The sequence below is a fragment of the Canis aureus genome, chromosome 12, assembly GCF_053574225.1.
Source record: "Canis aureus isolate CA01 chromosome 12, VMU_Caureus_v.1.0, whole genome shotgun sequence".
In the NCBI taxonomy this organism is placed as follows: Eukaryota; Metazoa; Chordata; class Mammalia; order Carnivora; family Canidae; genus Canis; species Canis aureus.
In genome coordinates, this window is record NC_135622.1 from 44515754 (window position 1) to 44537651 (window position 21898).

The 21898-nt window shown below is 42.5% G+C and overlaps 1 protein-coding gene across 2 annotated transcripts in view; it reads right to left on the bottom strand.

Moving 5' to 3' along the window:
• The window catches only part of DRC1 (dynein regulatory complex subunit 1), a 37015-nt gene that overhangs the window by 11336 nt on the left and 3781 nt on the right, over positions 1-21898 (bottom strand). The window contains exons 2-8 of one of the 2 annotated variants that reach the window (XM_077843819.1): positions 17284-17371; positions 12522-12634; positions 10842-11025; positions 10122-10259; positions 9061-9147; positions 8298-8420; positions 2695-2834 (exon numbers count right to left, since the gene is read on the bottom strand). In XM_077843819.1, coding sequence (XP_077699945.1) covers positions 2695-2834; positions 8298-8420; positions 9061-9147; positions 10122-10259; positions 10842-11025; positions 12522-12634; positions 17284-17371 — 873 coding nt within the window. Of the gene's footprint in view, positions 1-2694; positions 2835-8297; positions 8421-9060; positions 9148-10121; positions 10260-10841; positions 11026-12521; positions 12635-17261; positions 17372-21898 lie in introns of both variants that reach the window. The other variant, XM_077843820.1, reaches the window with a different exon arrangement.

Genomic DNA, 21898 nt, shown 5'->3' on the forward strand with positions numbered 1-21898 from the left:
AGATGAAAACAAGGATATGTTCCAACACAAGGCACTATCAGTCCAGCCAGAGACAAAGATTCACGCTCAGTAGAGCATGAAAGCGCTGTGGGGGCAGTTCACATAGGAGTCCAGAGGTGAGGCATGGAACTTACCCTGACCTGCAGGTGGAGGGAGCGGCTGAAAGTTCCAGCACAGTGAGGGGCAGTGATAGACTGGCCAATGGCTCTGTGAGTCCAGGCATGTCACAGCTCCACATCTCACTGCCCTGGGAGCTCTGTGCATGGAAACTTGTCTCACGAAATATGCATGGCAGGCACAGCTATTAGACCCACAACCATACTTCAGAGTTCAAACCAGTGAAGAGGTGTCTTGTGTCAGTGCCTCCTTTACATAGGAATGGAGAGTCTGAAGGCCTACATATTGTCCATTTAAAAATTCTAAAGATAAAATTTTCCCTTTCAAGCATTATTCTGAAATAAGCATAAGGTCCCTAAACACACAAACATCCACCCTTTGTGTTTTCAGCCTCCATAAAATGCAAAAATCATTTAACTTAGACTCTGATAAAGCAACATCTAATTCATTTTCTTAACTACAGCATTCTAGGACATTTTCCACATATAGATGTAAAAAATTTTATTAAGTAGCCATCCCAAAGTATTTTTCCCAACATCCCTTAGTAAAGAGGTTTCTACGTGTCATCGAACCACAGAAGCTAATAAAACAAAAATAAACTCCAGGCGCACGCTGCAGGTCTAGGCAAGGTAGCAAGACAGGGAGTGGACAGGAAGAGATGGTTGCAAGGGGAGGCTCAACAAAACATCATGTCCTTGTTGACTGGCTGGAAACTAGAGATGGAGGGGACAGAGGTGGAGGATGGGAAAACTGGGAGGGTAGGCAAGCCTGGTTTCAAAACTTGTCCACTGGCAATGACAGGGACTCTATAAGCTGAAATGTCTTTTGGCAGTCCCAGATAAAATGAGGAGGTGAGGTTGGGATCAGGGATATGCAGCTGAGAGTCATCAAAAAAGAGGTCAGGGGTGCGTGGGTGGCTCAGCCGGTTAAGCCTCTGCCTCTCGGCTCAGGTCGTGATCCCAGGGTCCTGGGATTGAGCACCATGTCGGGCTTTCAGCTCAATGGAGAATCTGCTTCTCCCTTACCCTCTCCCTCTGCCTCTACCCCTCCTCATTCCCCACTCATGCTCTCTCTTTCTCATAAATAAATATAATCTTTAAAAAAAAAAGTGGTTATAAGCAAAGCCATGAGACTGGTATAGATGGTGGATGGGATAAAAATATAAAGGGGTAAGGCGCTTTCTAGAATATCGAATCAGGCAAGAGAAAGCAGAACCACCAAAGGAAACCAATTAGCAATGCACTGAGAAAGAAGAGCAAATTTTCAGTCATAAAAGTCGAAGGAAAAATATTCTGAGATTTGGTGCCAGTAACCACAGGATGAGGCCTGAGGAAGAGCTGTGGTATGTGGCTAGAAGGACATCACTGGTCACCTCCATAGGGAAGTGGTCGTCAAATTTCAGGGTCAGGGGTCAAATTATGAGCACTGGAGGTGAGGGACCAGCCAGTAGCGAGAGGAAAATGGCCAGGTAAGCAAGAAGAGAGAGAGCCCTCACACAGGAGCAGCAGGGTCGACTGAGGGCTTTTCAGGGTAAGGGAAACTGTGCATGCGTGAAGTCAGAGGGGAGCCCCAGAGAAGGGATGATAGGGATGATGCCACTCACCTTCCTGCCCCTGGGATCAAACCCAAGGTCAGTCTCCCATACCTCTGCCCACTGCCGGTCCTACCACCCTCCTCTCTCTCACAGTGCAGTCCCTGTCAGCAAATGAGGAACCTTCAGCTTCCTGCTTCCTCGCCTTCAGACCAGCCCTTCACTCCTGGCTCTGGCACCGTCTACCCTGGAGTCCTAACTCTTTTTTTTACCGATTCATATCCCTCCTCCACTTCATTATTTCACTTCCTCAGGAAACCTTCTCAGAGAACTCCTTCTCACTGACAGCACAGATTTGTGGTTTTGTGGTTGTCGTAGATGGGTGAAGAGAGGGAGCAAGAGAAAGGAGAGATCCAGAGAGATACACGCCAAACAATCTCTGGTGGTAGGAATATGCTGTTTTTATGTTTCTATCTTACTTCCAGTTGTACTTCCTACTTCTCAAAAATGCTCACATACTGTTTCTGTAATCACAAGCTGAGAATTTATTCTACAGACGGCCCCGCGCCTGTGCAAAGTGAGACACTTGGCATGAGTACCTACATTGGCATCATTTGCAACAGCAAAAGATTAGAAGCGATCTAAATGCCCAACCACAGGGAAATCATGTGAGAGCTCTTTATGAACCGATATGGAAACATTCAAGACACAGGACAGTGTGTATAGAATGCTGTCATTTAGTCTAAAAAGAGAGGGGAGTGGTGACAGTATTTATTCATGTTTGCTTGTAATGTGGTTAAAGAAATTCAGGAAGAAGCAAAAGAAATGAACAATTATTACAGAGGTGGAAAAGAGGAACCATGCAAAATAGGGGGTGGGTGGGAGACAAACTTTTTGTTGTACATTCTTTGGGGGCGGGGAAAGGATTATCTTTTCTAAAAAAACTTTTAAGAAGACTTTTTTAACAGCTTGCTCTCCTCCAGAAGGAGTTCACCCCCACCCCCATTTTCAGCATGGACGGGCTGATGTTCTGTGTGCCCGCTTACCGATTTATCTTCCTCTTCTGCTGAGATTTGATCACTGTGCTCTCTTCATCCCTCTTCTTCAGCACCTGGAAGTTGTACTCCAACTTCTCTTGGTTTAGCTGGTAAGTTGCTTTCATCTGCTGGAGCTGCTGCTCAAGAATCTAAAGTTTAATAATAATAATAATAATAATAATAATAGTAATACTCACAGGCCTGGTATCCTTGGTTGTGACTGAGCGTCCCTGATTCTTCCTACTGGTATCAGTTGTATCAGAGGAACCAGAGGCACAAGTGCCTCCACCTGAATTCTTAGAAAATCTGTCATCAGAGGCAAATGAAAGACAACAAGAAAAAATATCCACCGTTCAACTGCAAGCTTAAAGCCTATGTCCCTGAGGCACCTGGGTGGCTCAGTGGTTGAGCATCTACTTTTGGCTCAGGTGTGGTCCCAGGGTCCTGGGACTGTAGGAAATGTGAAAAGTACAGTAAAGGAGAAAAGAGGAGAAGACATAGAAAGGGCAAGAAGAATTATTTAAACTCCACCTCCAAGAGGCATTTTCTGTCAACATATTGGCATGTTTCCTTCCAGTGTTCTTTACATACTTTCCAGTACTTTACATACTGAGATAAAACCATAGCTACAATTTTATATTCCACTTTTCTCCCTTAATATTATAACAAAAAAATATTATAACAAGAATTTTCCACATTAGCTCTATCAATGTAATTTTAATGGTGTATAATATTTTTACATATAATAACTTATTATATATGAAATACTTATCATCCACCATACTATTTTATCATTTCCCTACCATTGTACATCTAGATTGTTTTGAGAATTCTCAATATCAGAAAACAGACGCTGGGAACAATCCTATATAAAACTTCCTGGGTATTTTTATTTCCTAAAGGTAGATTCTCAGAAGTAGACCAGGGACCTCCTTTTTCTCATAACTTTGCAATAAGCCCCTATTACTAAGACAGCATTTCCCAAACCTGTCTGGCCACAGAACAGGTTTTATATTTATAACAAAGTGAGAGCACACGTGAGTTACAAATGCAAGCCCTGGCACATGTTCATGCAAATTTCATTCTTGAAGGCAGATTATTATATAACACTAACTATGGAAATAGACTCTCTATTTTTCCTACATAATCACATCTTGAAAGGGGAAAAAAAAAATCAGTGACTCACTTTGTTAGTTTTGTGAAACCACCACTAGTACCTCACCTAGCTGAACACAGTTTGCAAAACTCAACTAAGTAGGCCGTGTCTTTTTCTTTGGGACCTGAAAGAACTCACATCTGAGCTGATTTTATATGCAAAACAACAAACAAAGAAACTCTGTCACCTGACTCTTCGCATTTGCATTTCTTTGCCTGTGCTTGTGGTTAATTATTTATTAACTGATTTTATTTTCTCTTGTGGAATGCACCTGCTCCTACTCTTTGCTAAAATAGGTTCCTAGGAGACTGACACAAGGAAGGACTAGCAATGCAACGTGCACTGTGGGCTCACCATCTCTATGGGGTCACGGATCAGCCGCTCCATCACCTCAGCTCTGATTCAAGACCCCCCACTGCCTCCGCAGTCACGATGCCACTAGGGATTTATTGGCAGCGCTGACAATGAAATTGCAGAACTAATAGTCTGGTAGTCTCACCCACCAGAGTCTACAGCAGACAGCTGCAAGAATTATGTGATTCGTTATTTGTTGTCAACACCTTCTGCTCCAGATAATTTGGGGAATGGTGACTCTATTGTTAACTATTTCAGGGTTAAGTCTCAACAGACAACTGTCCTTGGTTGTCATACACTGAAGGTAGTTTTTTAAATTTTAAGATTGTAATGGATTTTGTTAACCGTCTGTGCTTATTCTTCCATTTTCCAAAGATATTTTTGTGAAGTTGTACTTTACGTTCCCAAGATTCATGGTAAAACATCATGTTTGGGTTTTGTGAATAATTTATAAAGATTACAATCTATCTTGCCTCCGATGTTATGGTTACTGTAGGTGTTGATCACACCTTCCTGTTTTTCCTGCGTCAGCACAAGCCTCTCCATGCTACCTGCCCACACGCTCCAGAAAACCAGCTGCCGTCATCCCCCAGACAGAATGGAAAATTAAAACAGCCTTTCCCCTGGCCCTGTGGGCTGACCTCGGAGATCCCACCAGGCCTTTTCACGGCCACTCTCAAGAACTCTATCTTGTTTATCTTTGTGTTTTACACAATGTAAGTTTGCAATACTTGTTAAATAAGTAACTTGGTTTTGATTTTTTGTGATTAATATTCTGGTAGTAAAGGTAACAGTCCCTAAAAGTTGAGCTAAACCATTTTACAACTTTAAAAGCACAAGTAGGACCTAAAATAAAAACATTGGCCTCCTGCATCAAGAACTAAGTGTTTCTAGTAGTTTTATTTTGGGGTGGTGGGCAGGTGTGGCAAAATCCTTCTCGAATGCCTAATGTTTACAGGCTTCTTTTTGCTCGTTAATAATGTCACCTTACTGGCAGTAAGCACTTGGAAAGTATGCATTCTTTTCCACTTTTTATACTTTACCCATTAAACCAAATCTATGTGTATTGGATCATTCATATTTTTGTGGTTTGGAAAAATTTTAGTTGCATGTTTTAGAACTGATACAGCGCTATGAATTACTTAGGAAGAGAAAGCCTGATGTTGAGCTACATTCTGTATCTTCTTGACAAAAAATTGATGCTATTTTGACTTTACTGTCTAGTGAGAGTACACCTAAGTGGCATTATGATAAAGTTCGATCTACTAAAATACCCCATGTACTACAATATGGTAATCCCTGATTTGATTATCTGTTTCTAGTTAAATGTGGTACAGTATACTCCTGGTTTCCATTCTAACACAGGAAAGAACCATTGCACACAGGAACTGAACACAGTTCCCCACTCTGAGTATCTGTCTGCCTGCCTCCCACATACTCATACTGCAACTGGGCAGAGGAAGCCAGGAGATGAGGGTCTCCCAGGCTCTCTGCCTCTCTGTCCCTCACCTCCCTAGTCTTACATCAGCCCTCACCCTCAAAAATCTCCCTATATCCCAGAATTTTTTGGCTTTCTTCAAGCATTTGAGGATTAAGAACATGAAATTCTACTCCTACAACTTAATAGCTAAATAAATAAATAAATAAATAAATAAACTGATTAGAAGGACATACAAATTGCCAATAGATTTATGAAAAGGGACACTATTATTAGGGAAATGCAAACTGAAACTACGATGAGATACCACCTCACACCTCTTAGAATATCTATTGTCAAAAACCTGGGTGGCTCAGTGGTTGAGCGTCTGCCTTCGGCTCAGGGCGTGAATCCCAGGACCTCCTCACAGGAGCCTGCTTCTTCCTCTGCCTATGTCTCTGCCTCTTTCTCTGTGTCTCTCATGAATAAATAAATTAAATCTTTAAAAAAAATGACTACAAGTGCAGGCAAGGATATGGAGAAGGGAATTTCATACACTGTTGGTGGGAATGCAAACTGATACAGCCACTCTGGAAACAATATGGAGGTTCCTCAAATGATAAAATATAGAATTATCGTTTGTTCCAATAGTCCCACTTCTGGATACAGATCCAAAGGTACTGAGATCTGGATCTTGAAGAGATGTCTGTACTCCCACGCTCATTGTGGCATAGTCACAACAGTCAAGATATAGAAACACCTAAATGTCCATCGATGGACTAATGGAGAATGAAAACGTGGTACAGGTATATTATGAAATCTTACTCAGCCTTAAAAAAGGACAATCTGCCATTTGCAACAACATGGATGGACATGGAGGACATTATACTAAGTGAGATAAGCCAGACACAAAAAGACAAATACTGCATGGTCTCTCACTTGTTTGTGGGATCTAGAACAATCAAACTCATAGGAGCAGAGAGTAGAATTTGCAACCAGAAGCTGCCAGGGGCTGGGGGAGGGGAAGCAGGGAGGTGTTGGTCAAAGGGCACAGAGTTTCAGTTACATGGAATGAATAAGTTCTAGGGATCTAACTGTACAACAGAAGGTCTTTGAGTGACAATGCTGTTATTGTATATTTGAAAATTTGTTAAGAGAGTAGATCTTATATTACATGCTCTTAACACAAAAGGAAAAACAAAACGACAAATAAAAGAAAATGAGTTTCCATTATTTCACTGTTTGAGGCCAATAGTGCATAGTTTGGTCCCATAAATTATCATACAACCAAAATAACTTAAGAAAGATCAACAATATCCATTTTCATTAAAAGTGTAATGTATACAGCCCACATAAGGAGCGCTGCCCTCACAGACTTCCACTGTTCTTTGTCAGTGATTCTCATTTCCATGACATTAATATGAGAAAGGCCCAGGAAAATTATCGAGACTGGTAAGAATTTTTGTAGTCTGGAGGGGCTTTGATTCAACCTTGCTACATAAAACCACAAGTCGTAGGTCTTGAAATTCTACGAAAGGCTATGTGGAAAAGCTTTAGACTAACAAGTTTTTCTAGACAGAAACTGAAGTGAGTAGACAGTGCTGGAATGTTAAGAGATAATTACATGACACCTAAATGTGATTAGAGATGAGCTTTTTTTAACTGACTTTGAGGCAGAGAATCCTAAGCTTGGAAAGAACTTTACAAACCAGAAAATCTAACCTCCTTCCACTGCAAGAATCCTTCCTCAGCATTGAAGACAGACACAGTCATGCAGCCTTTAAATACTTTATAAAAGACTCATTATTTTGTGGGATGACCCTTCTCTATATTGGATAGCTCTAACTATTAGAAAGTTCCTGCTGGGGCACGTGGGTGGCCCAGTTGGTTAAGCGTCTGACTCTTGGTTTCAGCTCAGATCATGATCTCAGGGTTGTGAGATGGAGCCCCATGTTGGGCCTTGTGCTCAACAGGAAGTCTGCTTGAGATACTCTCTTCTTCTCTCTCTGCCCCACCAGAGCACTCTCTCTCTCTCTCTCTCTCTCTCTCTCTCAAATCAATAAATCTTAAAAAAAAAAAAAAGAAAGAAAGAAAAGAAAAAAAAGTTATTTCTGATGGCAAGTTGGAATCAGCCTTACTGTGATGTCCAATCATCAGCCAGGGTCTACTTGGAATATTAGGAATATAGACTATTGAGCCAGACAGAGCTGGGTTTAAATCCAGGGCCTACCATTTGCCAGGTAAGTAGCCTATTTCCTGGTATATAAAATGTGGTCAGTGATTCCTCCCTTCCCTGTTAGTGTGAGGATTGGAGACATCGTGCCTTAAGTGCCTAGACACTCACTATATGGTAGCTGTTCTGCTTTGGCTCTCTGATACACTTAACTCACCCTGGGGATACCTTCCCTTTGCCCAACTAAAATGTCCAATCCTCTCAATGATTCCTCAGGTCACAATTTCCTGGGGGGTTTTTTTGGCAGTTCTTCATGGTTTATTAAAAAAGGAATTCCTCCACATTTATTTTGTACATGAGCTCCTTCAGATATGATCACTTGAAAGCAAGCAGATAATGAATACATATCTGTTGAGTGGACTAACTCTAGAACATTCTGGGAAGTCACCAAGGATAAAACATGCCCGGGTACTCTCTGCTCTGCTACCCAGAGACCGAGCAACAAGTCAGACCTGCACATCCTGCTCCAGCTTGATCTTGATCATGTTGTACTCTTCCCAGTCCCATATCCTCTGCTTGTTCAGCTGTTTCTCGTAGTCCTCTACTTTCTTGATGCGGTTCATAAGATACTCCAGCTGAAGGCACAGGAAGACCAGGGGAAAGTCAGCCCTGTCCCTGCCCTGACTCAATCCTTCAGGTGGCATGACAAGTGTGACACAGGGAAGGATCTCAAAGTGTTATGAGTTCCTTGGCTCTCAGAAGAGAGCCCCAAGGCTTTGTATTGTTTATCTTCTTCTGGAGCTTCCTTATTTGAGAAACTCCAAGAGGAATGCTCCATTAAGAAATTAGACATGGGCCCTGCGGTCAGACATTTGTATTTTTAAAATAAAACAAAACAAAACCCATTGGATCTTGGTCAAGCTATTCTTTGTTCTTTGTGTCTCTGAAGTAAAGTGATAACCCCACACCCTTTGAAACATCTTAAAACATCCGTGGCTGGGGTAGATGCCTAGGAACAAAGAAGAGAGTGACAGGATTATGGGAACCCCAGTGAGCTGCAAAGGAAGGTCACGAGAGACAAATGTCACCACCAGAGGCAGCAACCATCTGCAAGGCCACACTGACTAACCATGAAGTGAGGTAGTAAATGTCTGCCATGGCAATCCTCCCCAAGATACAAAAAGGCTAGCAAATTCAGTCACAGTAGATATTGCCCTAGATCCATGGATCACCTTGACACACCCCCACCGCCTCCACCACCCACCACCCTTTTACCTCTTTGGCATTGTGAGCCTGCAGGGCCCGCTCCCATTTCTTCTTATTACTGGTCAGCAGTTCTTGCCGTTCTATCTCAAATGCTTTCTAAGAGCAAGAAGGAAGAGGGCTCTAGAGTCTGTTTTGATTGGTCAGGTCCCTCAATATGAAAGAACTCCTAAGTTACTGCACAAGTGCCATGTACCAATCATATAGTCAAAGTCAAATCCAAATGCAAACTTGCCAAGTTTCATTCAACCAAATGGCTATGGAAGGAGTTACACGGAAATCAGGGTTATGAAGTCTGGCCTCCCCACAGATTTAGAGAGGAAATGTGCCAACTGTCCTGTGGCTCAGTCAGTATCAGAGGAGGGAGTTGGAGGAAGGCTAGTGCCTTTGGTAGCAGTTACAGGACAAGCCCTGGCATATGATTCAATCATGCCTAGGGCTGCTGCGTTGCTATGGTTGGGGTTCCCACGAAACAAAGGAGCACGTTGCTCATGAAAGGTAGGCCCGGGAATGTGGAAATGAGTCTATAATAATAATCCAGAGAGGTCCCCACCTTCTTGGCTCCCTTCCATTTTGGAAAGGCTGTCTCAATCTTAATCCTTGACATTTCATTCAAATTCAAAGTATGGATTCCTGAACTTGTTTGGCACTTGAGTTTCCCATGCCCCCACCTGTCTGCCATAAATACAACAAATAAAAGCTCACATACCCCCCTTCTCGACTCTTCTATCCTTACATGCTTTTATTTTCTTTCAGAGCACTTATTGCCACCTGTCCAAGTATATATTTAGTAGTTTATCTGTTTATTGTCTAGCTGTCTCCTGCTGGAATACAGATTCCATCGAGGACTTTGTTTTGTTCATGGCTGTATCCCCAGCCCCTGGTACAGTGCTTGGCACATAGTAGACACTTGATGAATATTTGTTGGGTGAGTGAATGAATGGGTAAATAAATTACATGGCAGAAGCCAGATGACAAGACATCTGGGACCCTCTGTAGATGCTCTGGACAGACCTGGCCCTCCTCCCAGGGGCCCTACATGGGTAGAAGGCAGTTCTTTTACACCCTGTTACCTCAATGTAACTGAGCTCCTGACGAAAGGTTTTCATTACGTTCTTGACTTGTTCTTCCATCCTCTCTAGGAGCAGGCAAATGTCATCTGACTGTTTCTTCAAATCCTTCACATACTGGTCATCTTTTGTTTTTAACTCCTAGAAAAGAATACTTCAAAGGCTGGTCACAAACTGAGACAGAAGCAAGAAGTGTCAAGCATACTCCACCTGGACCTCTTTCTTCAGGACCCGCAAACACTGAGATTGCAACTATACAAAGCGAAAGTGGCTTCAGAAGAATCGGAGGACACCCAGGGAGAAGGCACAGGGAGATGGAGCACAGTGGCCTCAGCCCGGGGCAAAGCCTGAAGGAGCAGCAGGAGGCCAAACCCTGCAGGACTGCTTGCCCCAAGACTCCTTGTACACTCCCAGACAGCCTAGGGCACCCCAGCTGAGCAATGACTAGTCAACATGGGAACATACCTACCGCAGACTAAACTCCATTGCTTAACTGAAAACATAATCTGAAACAGCATTTGCTATGAACATCCATCTTTCCAAGGTGACCAGTGATTCTAAAATTACTAAAGCTTTTCCTTCAGGCTGAATTTATTGCTGTGCAATACTCTGAGGAATGAAGCTAGGCCTCCAATTTTTCCATTAAGGGGAGCAAACCAATAGGCCAGTCAGATGCCCCAGTCCTCAAGGCAGGGATGGCAGGGGCGGGGCCGGAAGTCTTGCCTGCTGTAACTCGCTGATAAGCTTATTCTTGTCTTCTATTAGCGCAGCGCAGTGCACTTGCTGGGTGCTAAGCACGTCCCACAGGTCCTGGGGGATTCTCTTCTGTCTGCCCTCCTCCCACTTGGCGGTGATTTCATCAAATTTGTCCTGGCTGGTCTTGACTTCATTCTCCAGCTTTTCAAGTCTGCGAATAAAAACACACTGGCCAGGACAGCCCAGTTCTGGATGCCGCCTCCTGCTGGAGTAGGGCAGGTTCTCAAGAGTCTGAAATACAAGGTCCAGTTACTGAGCACCACCTTCAGATGCCCTCACTCAAAACCATGTGGGGCTCTGAGAGATCTTCAAGATTAATGACGGACTGGCAGTAAGGAGACCAAATAAATTAAGTGACATGGTACAAAAGCAGATCAACCTCAAAGCTATACCTACTTGGACGTGCACACACACATGCAGATCTAGAGTCAATTTGCCACCTACTTCTGTGACAAGCTAGATGACTCCAGTGATCGAGGCCTGACTTTGCTACTTACTGACTCTCAACTTTAGACAACTCCCTGACTCTCTGCAAGCTGCATTTTTCTCCTCTGAAAGAGGGAGAGGATGAAAGCATCTACTTTCAGATGGCTGCTGTCAGAGTTAAGTGAGATAATGCTCAGCACGGCAGTGCCTTAACAAAGGGTACTCATAATATTTTTGGTGATCAACGTGAGTTCAGGTGTGTGGCCGCTCCTCCCCCAAATGATCAATAAATGACCATGGGGACATTTTACAAATAAGGAAACTCCACTATTAAGCAATGGAAAATCGGCATGGCCTTTCCAGAAATTCCAAAGAGACTCTGTGATGGAGTGAACTGAGGAGGGTGTACCAGACTGCTGAAGGGAGGCGTGAGGATGAGAGCCCCCTCCCAAGCAGGAGAACGGCTGCTAAGACAGATGCTGGGATTCTCTTCCTACCTGAATAGACTGTCATTCTAGGAGACTGCCTCCCAGCAAGAGCGCCAAGCCCTGCAGGGTAGGAGTCACCACTTAACCTCGAGCTCCCTTCTTTCCTTCTCGCTTCCCTTCCCAGCTGGAACACAGAGTACAGTTTATAATTCACTTGCCTTTTTTCCTCAAAAAATGAAAAATGGACCGGTCATCTTCCTAAAGCCCACATTTATGTTGTAACTCTGCCATTTAAGAGCTTGGGTTTTTCCTCAGAGGTTCTGGAACAAGGCCTAACTCCTTGGTGTGCCTGGGAAATTAGCCCATTCGGTTCTGCATACAGCCGTCAGCGGACAGTGGGAAGTTGCAAGAATAAAGTCACCAATTGCGTGCTGGTAAAGGTAGTAAAGATGCTGAAAGAATTACTTATGCTGAACAACTAAAAATACTGTTAATATCGTGCTGTTGAGGAGATAAGCTAAAATGGCTCAATGAGCTAAATGAGCTAAAGTGGGGGAACAACTAAAAATATTGTTAATATCGTGCTGTTACAGAAATGAGCTGAAATGGCCAAGTGAGGAAAGGGGGAAGGAGGGAGGAAGGCAAGGAAGGAAGGAAGGGATTCCTAAGGAGCAATCAGGGGATTCTACTAGAGTAAATGTGACACAGGCACCTTCCAACAGGTGGGGAGGGTTGAGGGATCCACGGAAGAGATATCTTCCATCCCCCAGGCTGCAGAGCAGGGCTTCCTCACCTCTGCCGCTTTATCTCCTCTTCTTCCACTCTCCTGTGGATCTCTCTGATATCTGTAGCTACCTGGATGTTTGTCACCAACTCAGTGCCACAGAGCAGCAGTTTAGCCAATTTCTGAAAACAAGTAAGTTATGACGTTAGAGGGATGCCTGGGTGGCTCAGTCGGTTAAGTGTCTGCCTTTGGCTCAGGTCATGATCCCAGGGTCCTGGGATCGAACTCTGAGTTGGGCTTCTTGCTCAGCGGGCAGCCTGCTTCTCCCTTTCCCTCTGCCTCTCCCCTCGCTCATGTTCTCTCTCACGCGCTCACTCACTCTCACTCTCCAATAAATAAATAAACTCTTTTTTAAAAAAAGATTTTATGAAGTTAGAAACATTTTGTACAACTGTCTGTAGCTGTTCTAGCCAGCCAAGCAGGAATAAAAGCTTAAGACTCACTTAACAGTAGCCCGTATTTGGCAATTCATTCCCACCAGGGGGTGTTGGCGATGTGATATCAGAGCTTACAATTTAATAGCACATGTGATTCTTTTTTTTTTTTTTAAGATTGGATTTATTTATTCATGACAGACACACAGAGAGAAAGGCAGAGACACAGGCAGAGGGAGAAGCAGGCTCCATGCAGGGAGCCTGACATGGGACTCAACCCTGGGACTCCGGGATCACACCCTGGGCTGAAGGCAGCACTAAACTGCTAAGCCACCAGGGCTGCCCACACATGTGATTCTGAAGGTACTTTGGTCTATTCTTGTTAGAGTAGGGATCAGCCAAGCAGCACACTGGCAGGTACTCTCAGTACGTCTTGGCACTTGCCTCCATCGACCCTCCAAGTTGCTGACACCACCAAGAGCCTTTCTGAGAGTTCAGTGGGTGAGATGAGGCAGAGATAATGGCAATCATCCTCCAACATCCATTCCTCCTCCTCTTCTTCGAGGGTCAGAACCCCCAATTTTAACTGGACATTTGACCTTCCAAAATGGATATTACTCCCCAACCTCCTTTGCAGCTTGAATACAGTCTGATCAATAGAACATGAGCAGAAGTGATGTGTGCCACTTCTGAATTGTGTGTTGAAGGGAAAAGGTGTGCCCTCTGCTGCCCCATGTCCCCCTTCTCCCAGGTGGGCTTGTGGTGCTCTGCTGTGATGCGGTGAGCAGATGAAAGCCACATAAGGAAAGGCAGAAGGAGATGAGGTCCCCGGCATCGACGAGCCCCCATATCAGCCCTGGACAGTGTATGTATGCTCTGAACTACTAAGTAAGCCAAAGGACAAAACATCTATGTTATTTAAGCTAACATTACATGGGCTCTTCTGTCTCCCTTAATGACTCAGCAGTTTTGCTACTGGCACCCCCTTCTAAATCCCTCCCTGGGGGCCCGTGGGTGGCTTAGTCAGTTAAGCGGCTACCTTCAGCTGAGGTTATGATCTCAGGGGCCTGGAATTGAGCCCCACATATCAAGCTCCCAGCTCAGTGGCGAGTCTGCTTCTCCCTCTGCCCCTCCCTACCCCCACTCATGCACTCACCCTCTTGCATTTTCTCTGTCAAATAAATAAATAAAATCGTTAATAAATAAATAAATCCCTCTTTGAACCCTACACTCAAGTGTCTTCACTCCTGGCCTTTGGGCGATGACATGATTTCAACAAAAAGTGCAAGTATCCTGAGGCTATTTCTAAGTTTTTCCAAGTCTGTTTTGGAATTTACAAATTCTCCAGCTCTCAAATTATTTCTGAACAAAGAAGCTATAAGCGTCTCTGTACAAAGGAGTCACTGAAACGATCAGAGATTCTATTTCATCTCACCCTTCTAAGGACATGTGGAAATACAGGGTTTTTTTGTTTTGGTTTGTTTTTTTTTTTTTTTTTTTTTTGAAATGCAGTTTCAATGAATACAGAACTGGAGCCTTAACCCAGATATCCAGGGTACTCCGGACTTTTTTAAATGGCCATAATTTTAGCACTTGTACCAAATGGTTTTACATGCCTAAGGAAGTAAAGCCATTCCTGTCATATTTGAGTAATATTCTGTTTTCTGCTCAGACAATGTGAACATCAGAAATTTCTGAATCAAGTATTTCAAACTCTGAGTAAAACTGAAAATATTACAGTCATCAACACACCAACACAGGAAAAGATAAAACTTCACTTTCAGATGATATGATTATATATGCAAAAAAATAAACACACAAACAAAAGAAACCACAGGACAACTATTAGAATTAACAAGTGCATTTGACAAAGTTGCTGATTATCAAGTCAATATACAAAAACCAATTGTACTTTTGTATATCACAATAAACACTTATAACCTCTACACAAAGTGTGAGACATTGCTGGGCAAAATTAAAGAATACCTAAATAAATGGAGGGATATTTTATACTCATGGATTGTAAATCTCATTGGTAAAAGAGAGTCTCTCCTAAATTGATCTATAGGTTCAATTCAACCTCAATTAAAGTTCCAGTAGGGGGTGCCTGGGTGGCTCATGGGTTAAGTGGTTGACTCTTGATTTCAGCTCAGGTCATGATCGCAGGATCTGGGATGGAGCTGGCAACAGGCTCCATGCTCAGCAGGGAGTCTACTTGAAGGTGCTCTCTCTCTCCCTATCCCCCTCCCCTCCACACACCCCCACTCCACTCTCTCTAAATATTAATAGATAGATAGATAGATAGATAGATAGATACATTTTTAAATCCCAGCAAGCTTTTTGGTGGAAACCGACAAGCTGATTGTAAAGTTTATATGGAAATGCAAAGGGTCAAGGATAGCCAAGGCAATCTTGAAGAACCACAAAATTGAAGGATCTACGCTACCAGATGTCGATACCTGTCATAAGGCCACAGCAACTAAAATAGTATGGAATTGGTGTAAAGTCAGAGAAACAGACCAATAGAACAGAATAGAGAGTCTAGAAACAAATTAACATATGGGATCATTTGATTCACAACAAAGGTTTGTTGCAGTGCAGTGGGGAAAGGATGATCTTTTCAATAAACGGTGCCAGGTCAATTAAAAATCCACATACAAAGCAGTGAATCTTAAGCCTTACCTTTACACCACACACAAAAATCAATTCGAGATAGATTACAGAGCGAAATATAAGTGACAGAACAATAAAGCTTCTAAGAGAAAACTTGGAAGAGTATCTTTATAAAATTGGAGCAAGATTCAATAGGAAACGAATCACCAATTTAAAAATGATTGATCAGGTGCAGGGCCAAGGACAGTGGCCCTTCCTGTCCAAGTCTTAGAGTACAACTGGTTATTAATATCTTGATATTGAGGAAGGTAAGCATTTGGTTTGTATATATTTCTTTTCCATGCCAACAATTTATGCATCCTAAATGAAAGGAAGCTTGAAAAGCTCCTATGAAAACAACATTATCTCGTTGGAGCAACCCAATGAGTGCTCCAGATGAACTATGTATCAGAATTTTCAAGACCACAGCAGTAGAAACTATAACAGTAAGTTTCAGATTATATACGCTATCCTTTTTATCCTACCCAGCAATGCTCAGAGATCATTGACACTTTGAGGAAGTAATCCCAGTACAGACAGATGGCATGATTCGTCTACTTCACAGTGAGCCCCAGATCTGGACCAAGAACACACTGCAGCTCAGTACTTTTTCCACCTCCATAAAGTATCTTGTCCTTGACACAGTACCGTACAGTTTACTCAGGTGTCTCTATATATCTCAATGCTCTATAATGACATTTCAGTAGCTTGAGTATTTTTTTCTCCCTGTAAGTGCACTTCAGTTTCTGCCAGAAATGATCTCTCTCTTCTCTGCTTTTATAAGTCTCACCTATTTTTCCAAGATGCAGCTCAAATCCCACATTCTCCATGTAACCTTCCAGCATCAGGCCCACTTGGGCAGCCCTCACTGCCTATGATATTCATTTAGCAATTAATTAAATGCAGCACTTGGCCAGTTCTGCTGATTGTTTGGAACTGCTGTTCATTCTCTCTCCTGTTCCAAGTCCTTTATTAACATCCTAGGAACCCTGTCGTTGCCACGGGAGAGCAATCAATGACTTTTTTTTTTTTTTTTTTTTTTTTTTTAGTGTTATTGAATATAAACTTTGCACTACTCCACAGGTGTATGGAAAGGTTCTCACTCTCACAGAGCTTACCACTCCACTGGGGACACTACAGACACACATATATGAAGTCCTACAAGGGAGAACAGTCTAAAATGAAATGTGTGGCACAGAGAAATATTTGGTGTGTGAATTAAAGGAGCCTGGCTGCAGAGGAATCATGGACTTGAAGTCCTCTCAAGTTGGGACTTGAGATGGTCTTGAAGTATGGGAAGGCAACCTGATGACCAGAGAGGAGAAGAGAAAGGTAGAGGAGAGATGGGAGGAGGGGAAGGGAGAGACTTGGCATTCCAGAGGATCAGAGGCACACACCAGGAAGAGTGGAGCCCCACTGGAGGTGAGTAAGCAGATCAGCCATGCCAGAGCCAAGGCCCAAGGTAGGTATTGATGGGAGAGAAGACTGAAGTTAGGACAGGAACAGGAGACCCTGAATGGGCAACTTAAACCTATGGACTTGATCCAATGAATAGTCGTCCATAGGATGAAATGAAAGCTCACTCCTAGAGAGCTCTCAAAATGGGAAATATTTAAATTTACTTCTGCCTAAAGGCAGGAACATAGAATCTCTCATGAGATTCTTCTGGTCTAAGTACAAAAACTATGACTTCAGACCCAGCTCCCTAGTGTCACAGGCTGACCTGTCTTCCACCCAGCTCATACCAGTCTGCTTTCTTCTTTCTGCTTGGAGCTCTTGCTTTGATCTTCCTCACTCTCTTTCTTCCCATCTAAATATTCTCCAAGCGCTTCCCTGTGATGGAAGAAAGTAGAGAAACTAAAGTTATTTCTAGTATGTAGATTCTATGTTTAGAGTTTCCATAGTACATCACATCATATACAAAAATACATCCCATGTGGATAAAAATTTAAGTATAAAAAACACAATCATAAAAACACTAGAAGTAAATACAAGAGAGAATCTTAGAATAAGACCAAAGCTAGGGGGGAAAAAAAGATTGACTTTACTTCTTAAAATTTAAAACTACTCCTTGAAAGTCAAGGGATAAACTTTTGACAAAATGTTGCCATCTAGAAAATAGAACAGGCTCCTTCAAATCAATATAAAAAAGACAATATCAATTAGGAAAACGGACAAAGGATGTGGACTGGCAATTTACAGAAGAAATACAACAGGCAAATAGACATTTAAAAATACATTTGGGCAGCCCGGGTGGCTCGGTGGTTTAGCGCCACCTTTGGCCTAGGTTGTGATCCTGGGGACCCGGAATCAAGGCCCAAGTCGGGCTCCTGCTGGAGCCTGTTTCTCTGCCTCTCTCTCAATCTGTGTGTCTCTATGAATAAATAAATAAAATCTTTAAAAAAAAATAAAATAAAATAAAATAAAAACACATTCAACTTTACATAGAACCTGAGAAATGAAATTGAGAAGCCTATAAGGTATCATTATTCTCTATATCAGACAAGAAAAGATTTAAAAGATTGATAATATCAGGTGTGGGCCAAGTATGGGTGCCCAACTATTCATACCACTCCACAGGTAGGGATGTGAAGTGTAGCAGCCTATCTAAAAGGCAATTCAGCAAGATTTATCACAAACTTAAATATAAATATGTCTCCCCTCCGACCCAACCTTCAGGAATTCTCTGCAGAAAGTACTCAGAGAAAAAAAAAAAAAAAAAAAAAAAGAAAGTACTCAGAGAAGTCTGCACAAGAATGATTATTACAGAGGTGCCTGGGTGGCTCAGTAGTTAAGCATCTGCCTTTGGCTCAGGGCATGATCCTGGGGTCCTGGGATCGTGTCCACATCGGGCTCCCTGCAGGAAGCCTGCCTCTCGCTCTGCCTCTCTGTATGTCTCATGAATAAATAAATAAAATCTTTAAAAAAATGATTATTACAGCACTGACTCTACTAACAGGAACATGGAAACATCTCTATGCACATGTTAATCCCTACTAATACCCACTTGTTTAAAAGCTTATGAGGCAATATAAGAAAATAGTTCATAGCCTATAGAAAGGATGATGTAATATCTAGCAGTATGCAAAGATGTCCACACGGTTAAGTAAAAAGAGCCAGTTGTAGGGCAATATGCAAAGTATAATATTAATGTTCTTTTTTAAATAGGCTTATATACACAAAGGAATTTTTTGGAAGGACATATGCAAACAGATGACAGTAGCTATTTAAGGAAAGGGAACTCTTGTGAGGATTTCTATTCTCCATATTTTTGTATTGCATGAATTTTACAAATAATATGTACATGTGTGTGTTAATCAGAAAATAAGACCAAAGAGGAAGAGGTAAAATAAGGTTCCTGATTATGGGCTTCTTTGGAGGAGGCATGGGGGAATGACCCCACCAACCTCCACACCATTTACAACATGGCAGTCTAATTCTCCCCTCCGGCACACAGTGGCCACAAGGACTCCCAGTACTGCCTTAAGAAAAATGAAACCATCATCTTACGACCTCATCCACAGTGAAACAAGCAGATCTCTTGGTCTCATTCTTTCTTGATTTTTTCTACTACTGACTTCCACTTCTACTCCCTTTGTTCAAAGTTCAGCACAGCTCTACATATTGTTACATCATCTTTGAAATGTGGTGTTGAGTTACCAACACCACCCCCTCCAAATCTAACCAAAAACCCATTTTCTTTCTTGTCATTTCATTCACTTCCCTATTCTTATTGAATCTACTCTTTGCCATTAACTAAGAGAACTAATTGTTCCATTCTACTCAGGTCTTCAGACGTTGCCAGGTTAATGGTTTCCCCACTATCACACAAAATGCACTCATTCTCTTGACTTTCTACTTTGACCACCAATTAAGTACCAACTCTATTTAAATAATCTTCCCAAGTGTTCCACATCCTGGAGCAAAGACCAGTGCTTCAGAAAGAAAAAGAACTCACATTACCTAGTTTTAACTTGAGCCCCATTGCTGCCTTTTACTTATCATTTCTGGCTTTTCTTGCACTGCACTGTCTAATAAAGGTACACATAACCAGAAGTGGCTGATCCAAATCGAAATATCCCGTGAGTATAAAATACAAACTAAATGGATTTTGAAGAATTTGAATGAAAAAAGAAAAATATCTCAAGATGATTTAGACTGATTATAGGTTAAAATAATATTTTTTATATAGTGGGTTAAATAAATGAAGAAATTTAATTTTACTTGTTTTTTTTTTAAGATTTTAAAGATTTTATTTATTTGTTCATGAGAGACACAGAGAGAGAGAGAGAGAAGCAGAGACACAGGCAGAGGGAGAAGCAGTCTCCATGCAGGAAGCCTGACATGGGACTCGATCCCAGGTCTCCAGCATCATGCCCTGGGCTGAAGGCAGTGCTAAACTACTGATGAACCCAGGCTGCCCTGTTTTGTTCATTTTAATGGGGCTACTAGAAATTTGTTTTGTGTTGCTTTGATTTTTGTTTTGAGATTTGTGTTTTATCAGCTTGGTTCAGTAGAAAATTTTTAATTACATGTGTGGCTCATATTGTATTAAGATTTATTTATTTACTTACTTACTTATTTACTTATTTATTTGAAAGAGAGAGACAGAGAGTATGAGGTTGGGGAGGGGCAAAGAGAGAAGCAGGCTCCCGGCTAAGCAGGAGCCTGATTCGGGTCTCCATCCCAGGACCCTGGGATCATGACCTGAGCAGAAAGCAGAGGCTTAACGGACTGAGTCACCCAGGTGCCCCTCATACTGGCTTTCTATTGTTCAACCCTGACCTAGCATATTCCCCAAAGGAGTCATCCCCAAAAAGACCTCTCTGTCCTCACGTTTGGGCTGAGTCCCTCTTTCAGGAAACTGTTTCCTCGGGGCTCCCAAAATTTTGGTCTCAATGGAGCTGCCATCTTCCTGAACACCCCGCCTCCTGACCAATCAAAGTCCCTTCTCAGCATTTAAAAAATCGGCACTTCATTGATTGTTTGGCTAGGTTTTGTGTTCTGGGTTGGAAATCATTTTCCTTCAGAACTTTGAGAGCATTGCCGCATTTGAGAGCACTGTCTTCTACCTGCCAGGGTTGCTATTTCAAAACCCTGACGTCATTCGGTTTCTTAATCCTTCCTTTGTATGTGAGTTGTTGAAACTTGTAGGCTCCTTCTCTTGGCTCTCAATGCTCTTGAAGCCGCTGCCTCAGCCCCTCCAGCCAATTTAGGAGTCTTCCTAAATGTATGTTTGTTTTAGCAAGCACTTCCAGCCTGCATGATTGATTAACTAAACCTTTCTTTGTGTGTCTATAGATTATGCATTGCACTGTTTCTTAGAAAGACCCTGGACCAAACCCTCTTGCACAATCCCCCACTCTCATGCCCGGCACCAATGCACAACCTCCAAGCACTGAGCACACGGATACCAGATACTGTCTGCAGCTGGCACCCTTGAGTCTGCAGACAATCAACAAATATTAAAGACCAGTGTGCTCCCCTTTTACTGGTTAACTGCCAGAAAGTTCCTCTAAAAATCTTCAGCCAGGCAGAAACATTGAGGAGTCGGTTTCTGGGACAAGTGTTCACCTTCTCCCCAGGTGGCCAGCCCCCTGAATAAAGCTCATCTTCCTTTCCAGTTGAAACTCCTCTCTTGAGCATTGTTGGCCTTTAGAGTGAAAGGCAGCCAGACTTGGGTTTTTCAGTAACACTCTGAACTTTCTCAATGGTGTGCCCACGACTGGGTCTGCTTTCACCCACTGGGCTGAACATTTTCAGCCAGGTGCTTGACCCAAGCCGGAAACTTATGAACTTCAGTGCTCATCAATTTCCTTGACTACTTCCAGTGATCATTGCCTCCCCTCTGTTTGTTCTGCCCTTTCTTTATGGATCCAGAAAGGAGAGACTAAGTCTCCTGGACTAGTCCTCTAATTTTTAAAAATCTTCTTCTCTCTCAGTTTCTGATTTTTTTCCCCTATATCCTTTTTTTTAAAAAAAATATTTATTTATGCATGAGAGACACAGAGAGAGAGAGAGAGGCAGAGACACAGGCAGAGGGAGAAGCAAGCTCCTGCAGGGAGCCTGATGTGGGACTTAATCCCAGGACACTGGGATCACAGGAACACGACCTGAGCCGAAGGCAGATGCTCAACCACCAAGCCACCCAGACATCCCTCTTTTTGTTCTATATTCCATGACCTTTATTCCCTAACCCTTCTAGAGTTTTCCATTTCTATCCTATTGTTTAATTTCCAAGAGCTCTATTTTGTTCTTGCAACACCCCTTTTAATAGCATCCTTCTCTTGTTCCTCGGTTGCAATATCATGTCTTTTTTTCTCTGAAGATCGTCTGAATGACAGTCTTTTTGTTGTATTA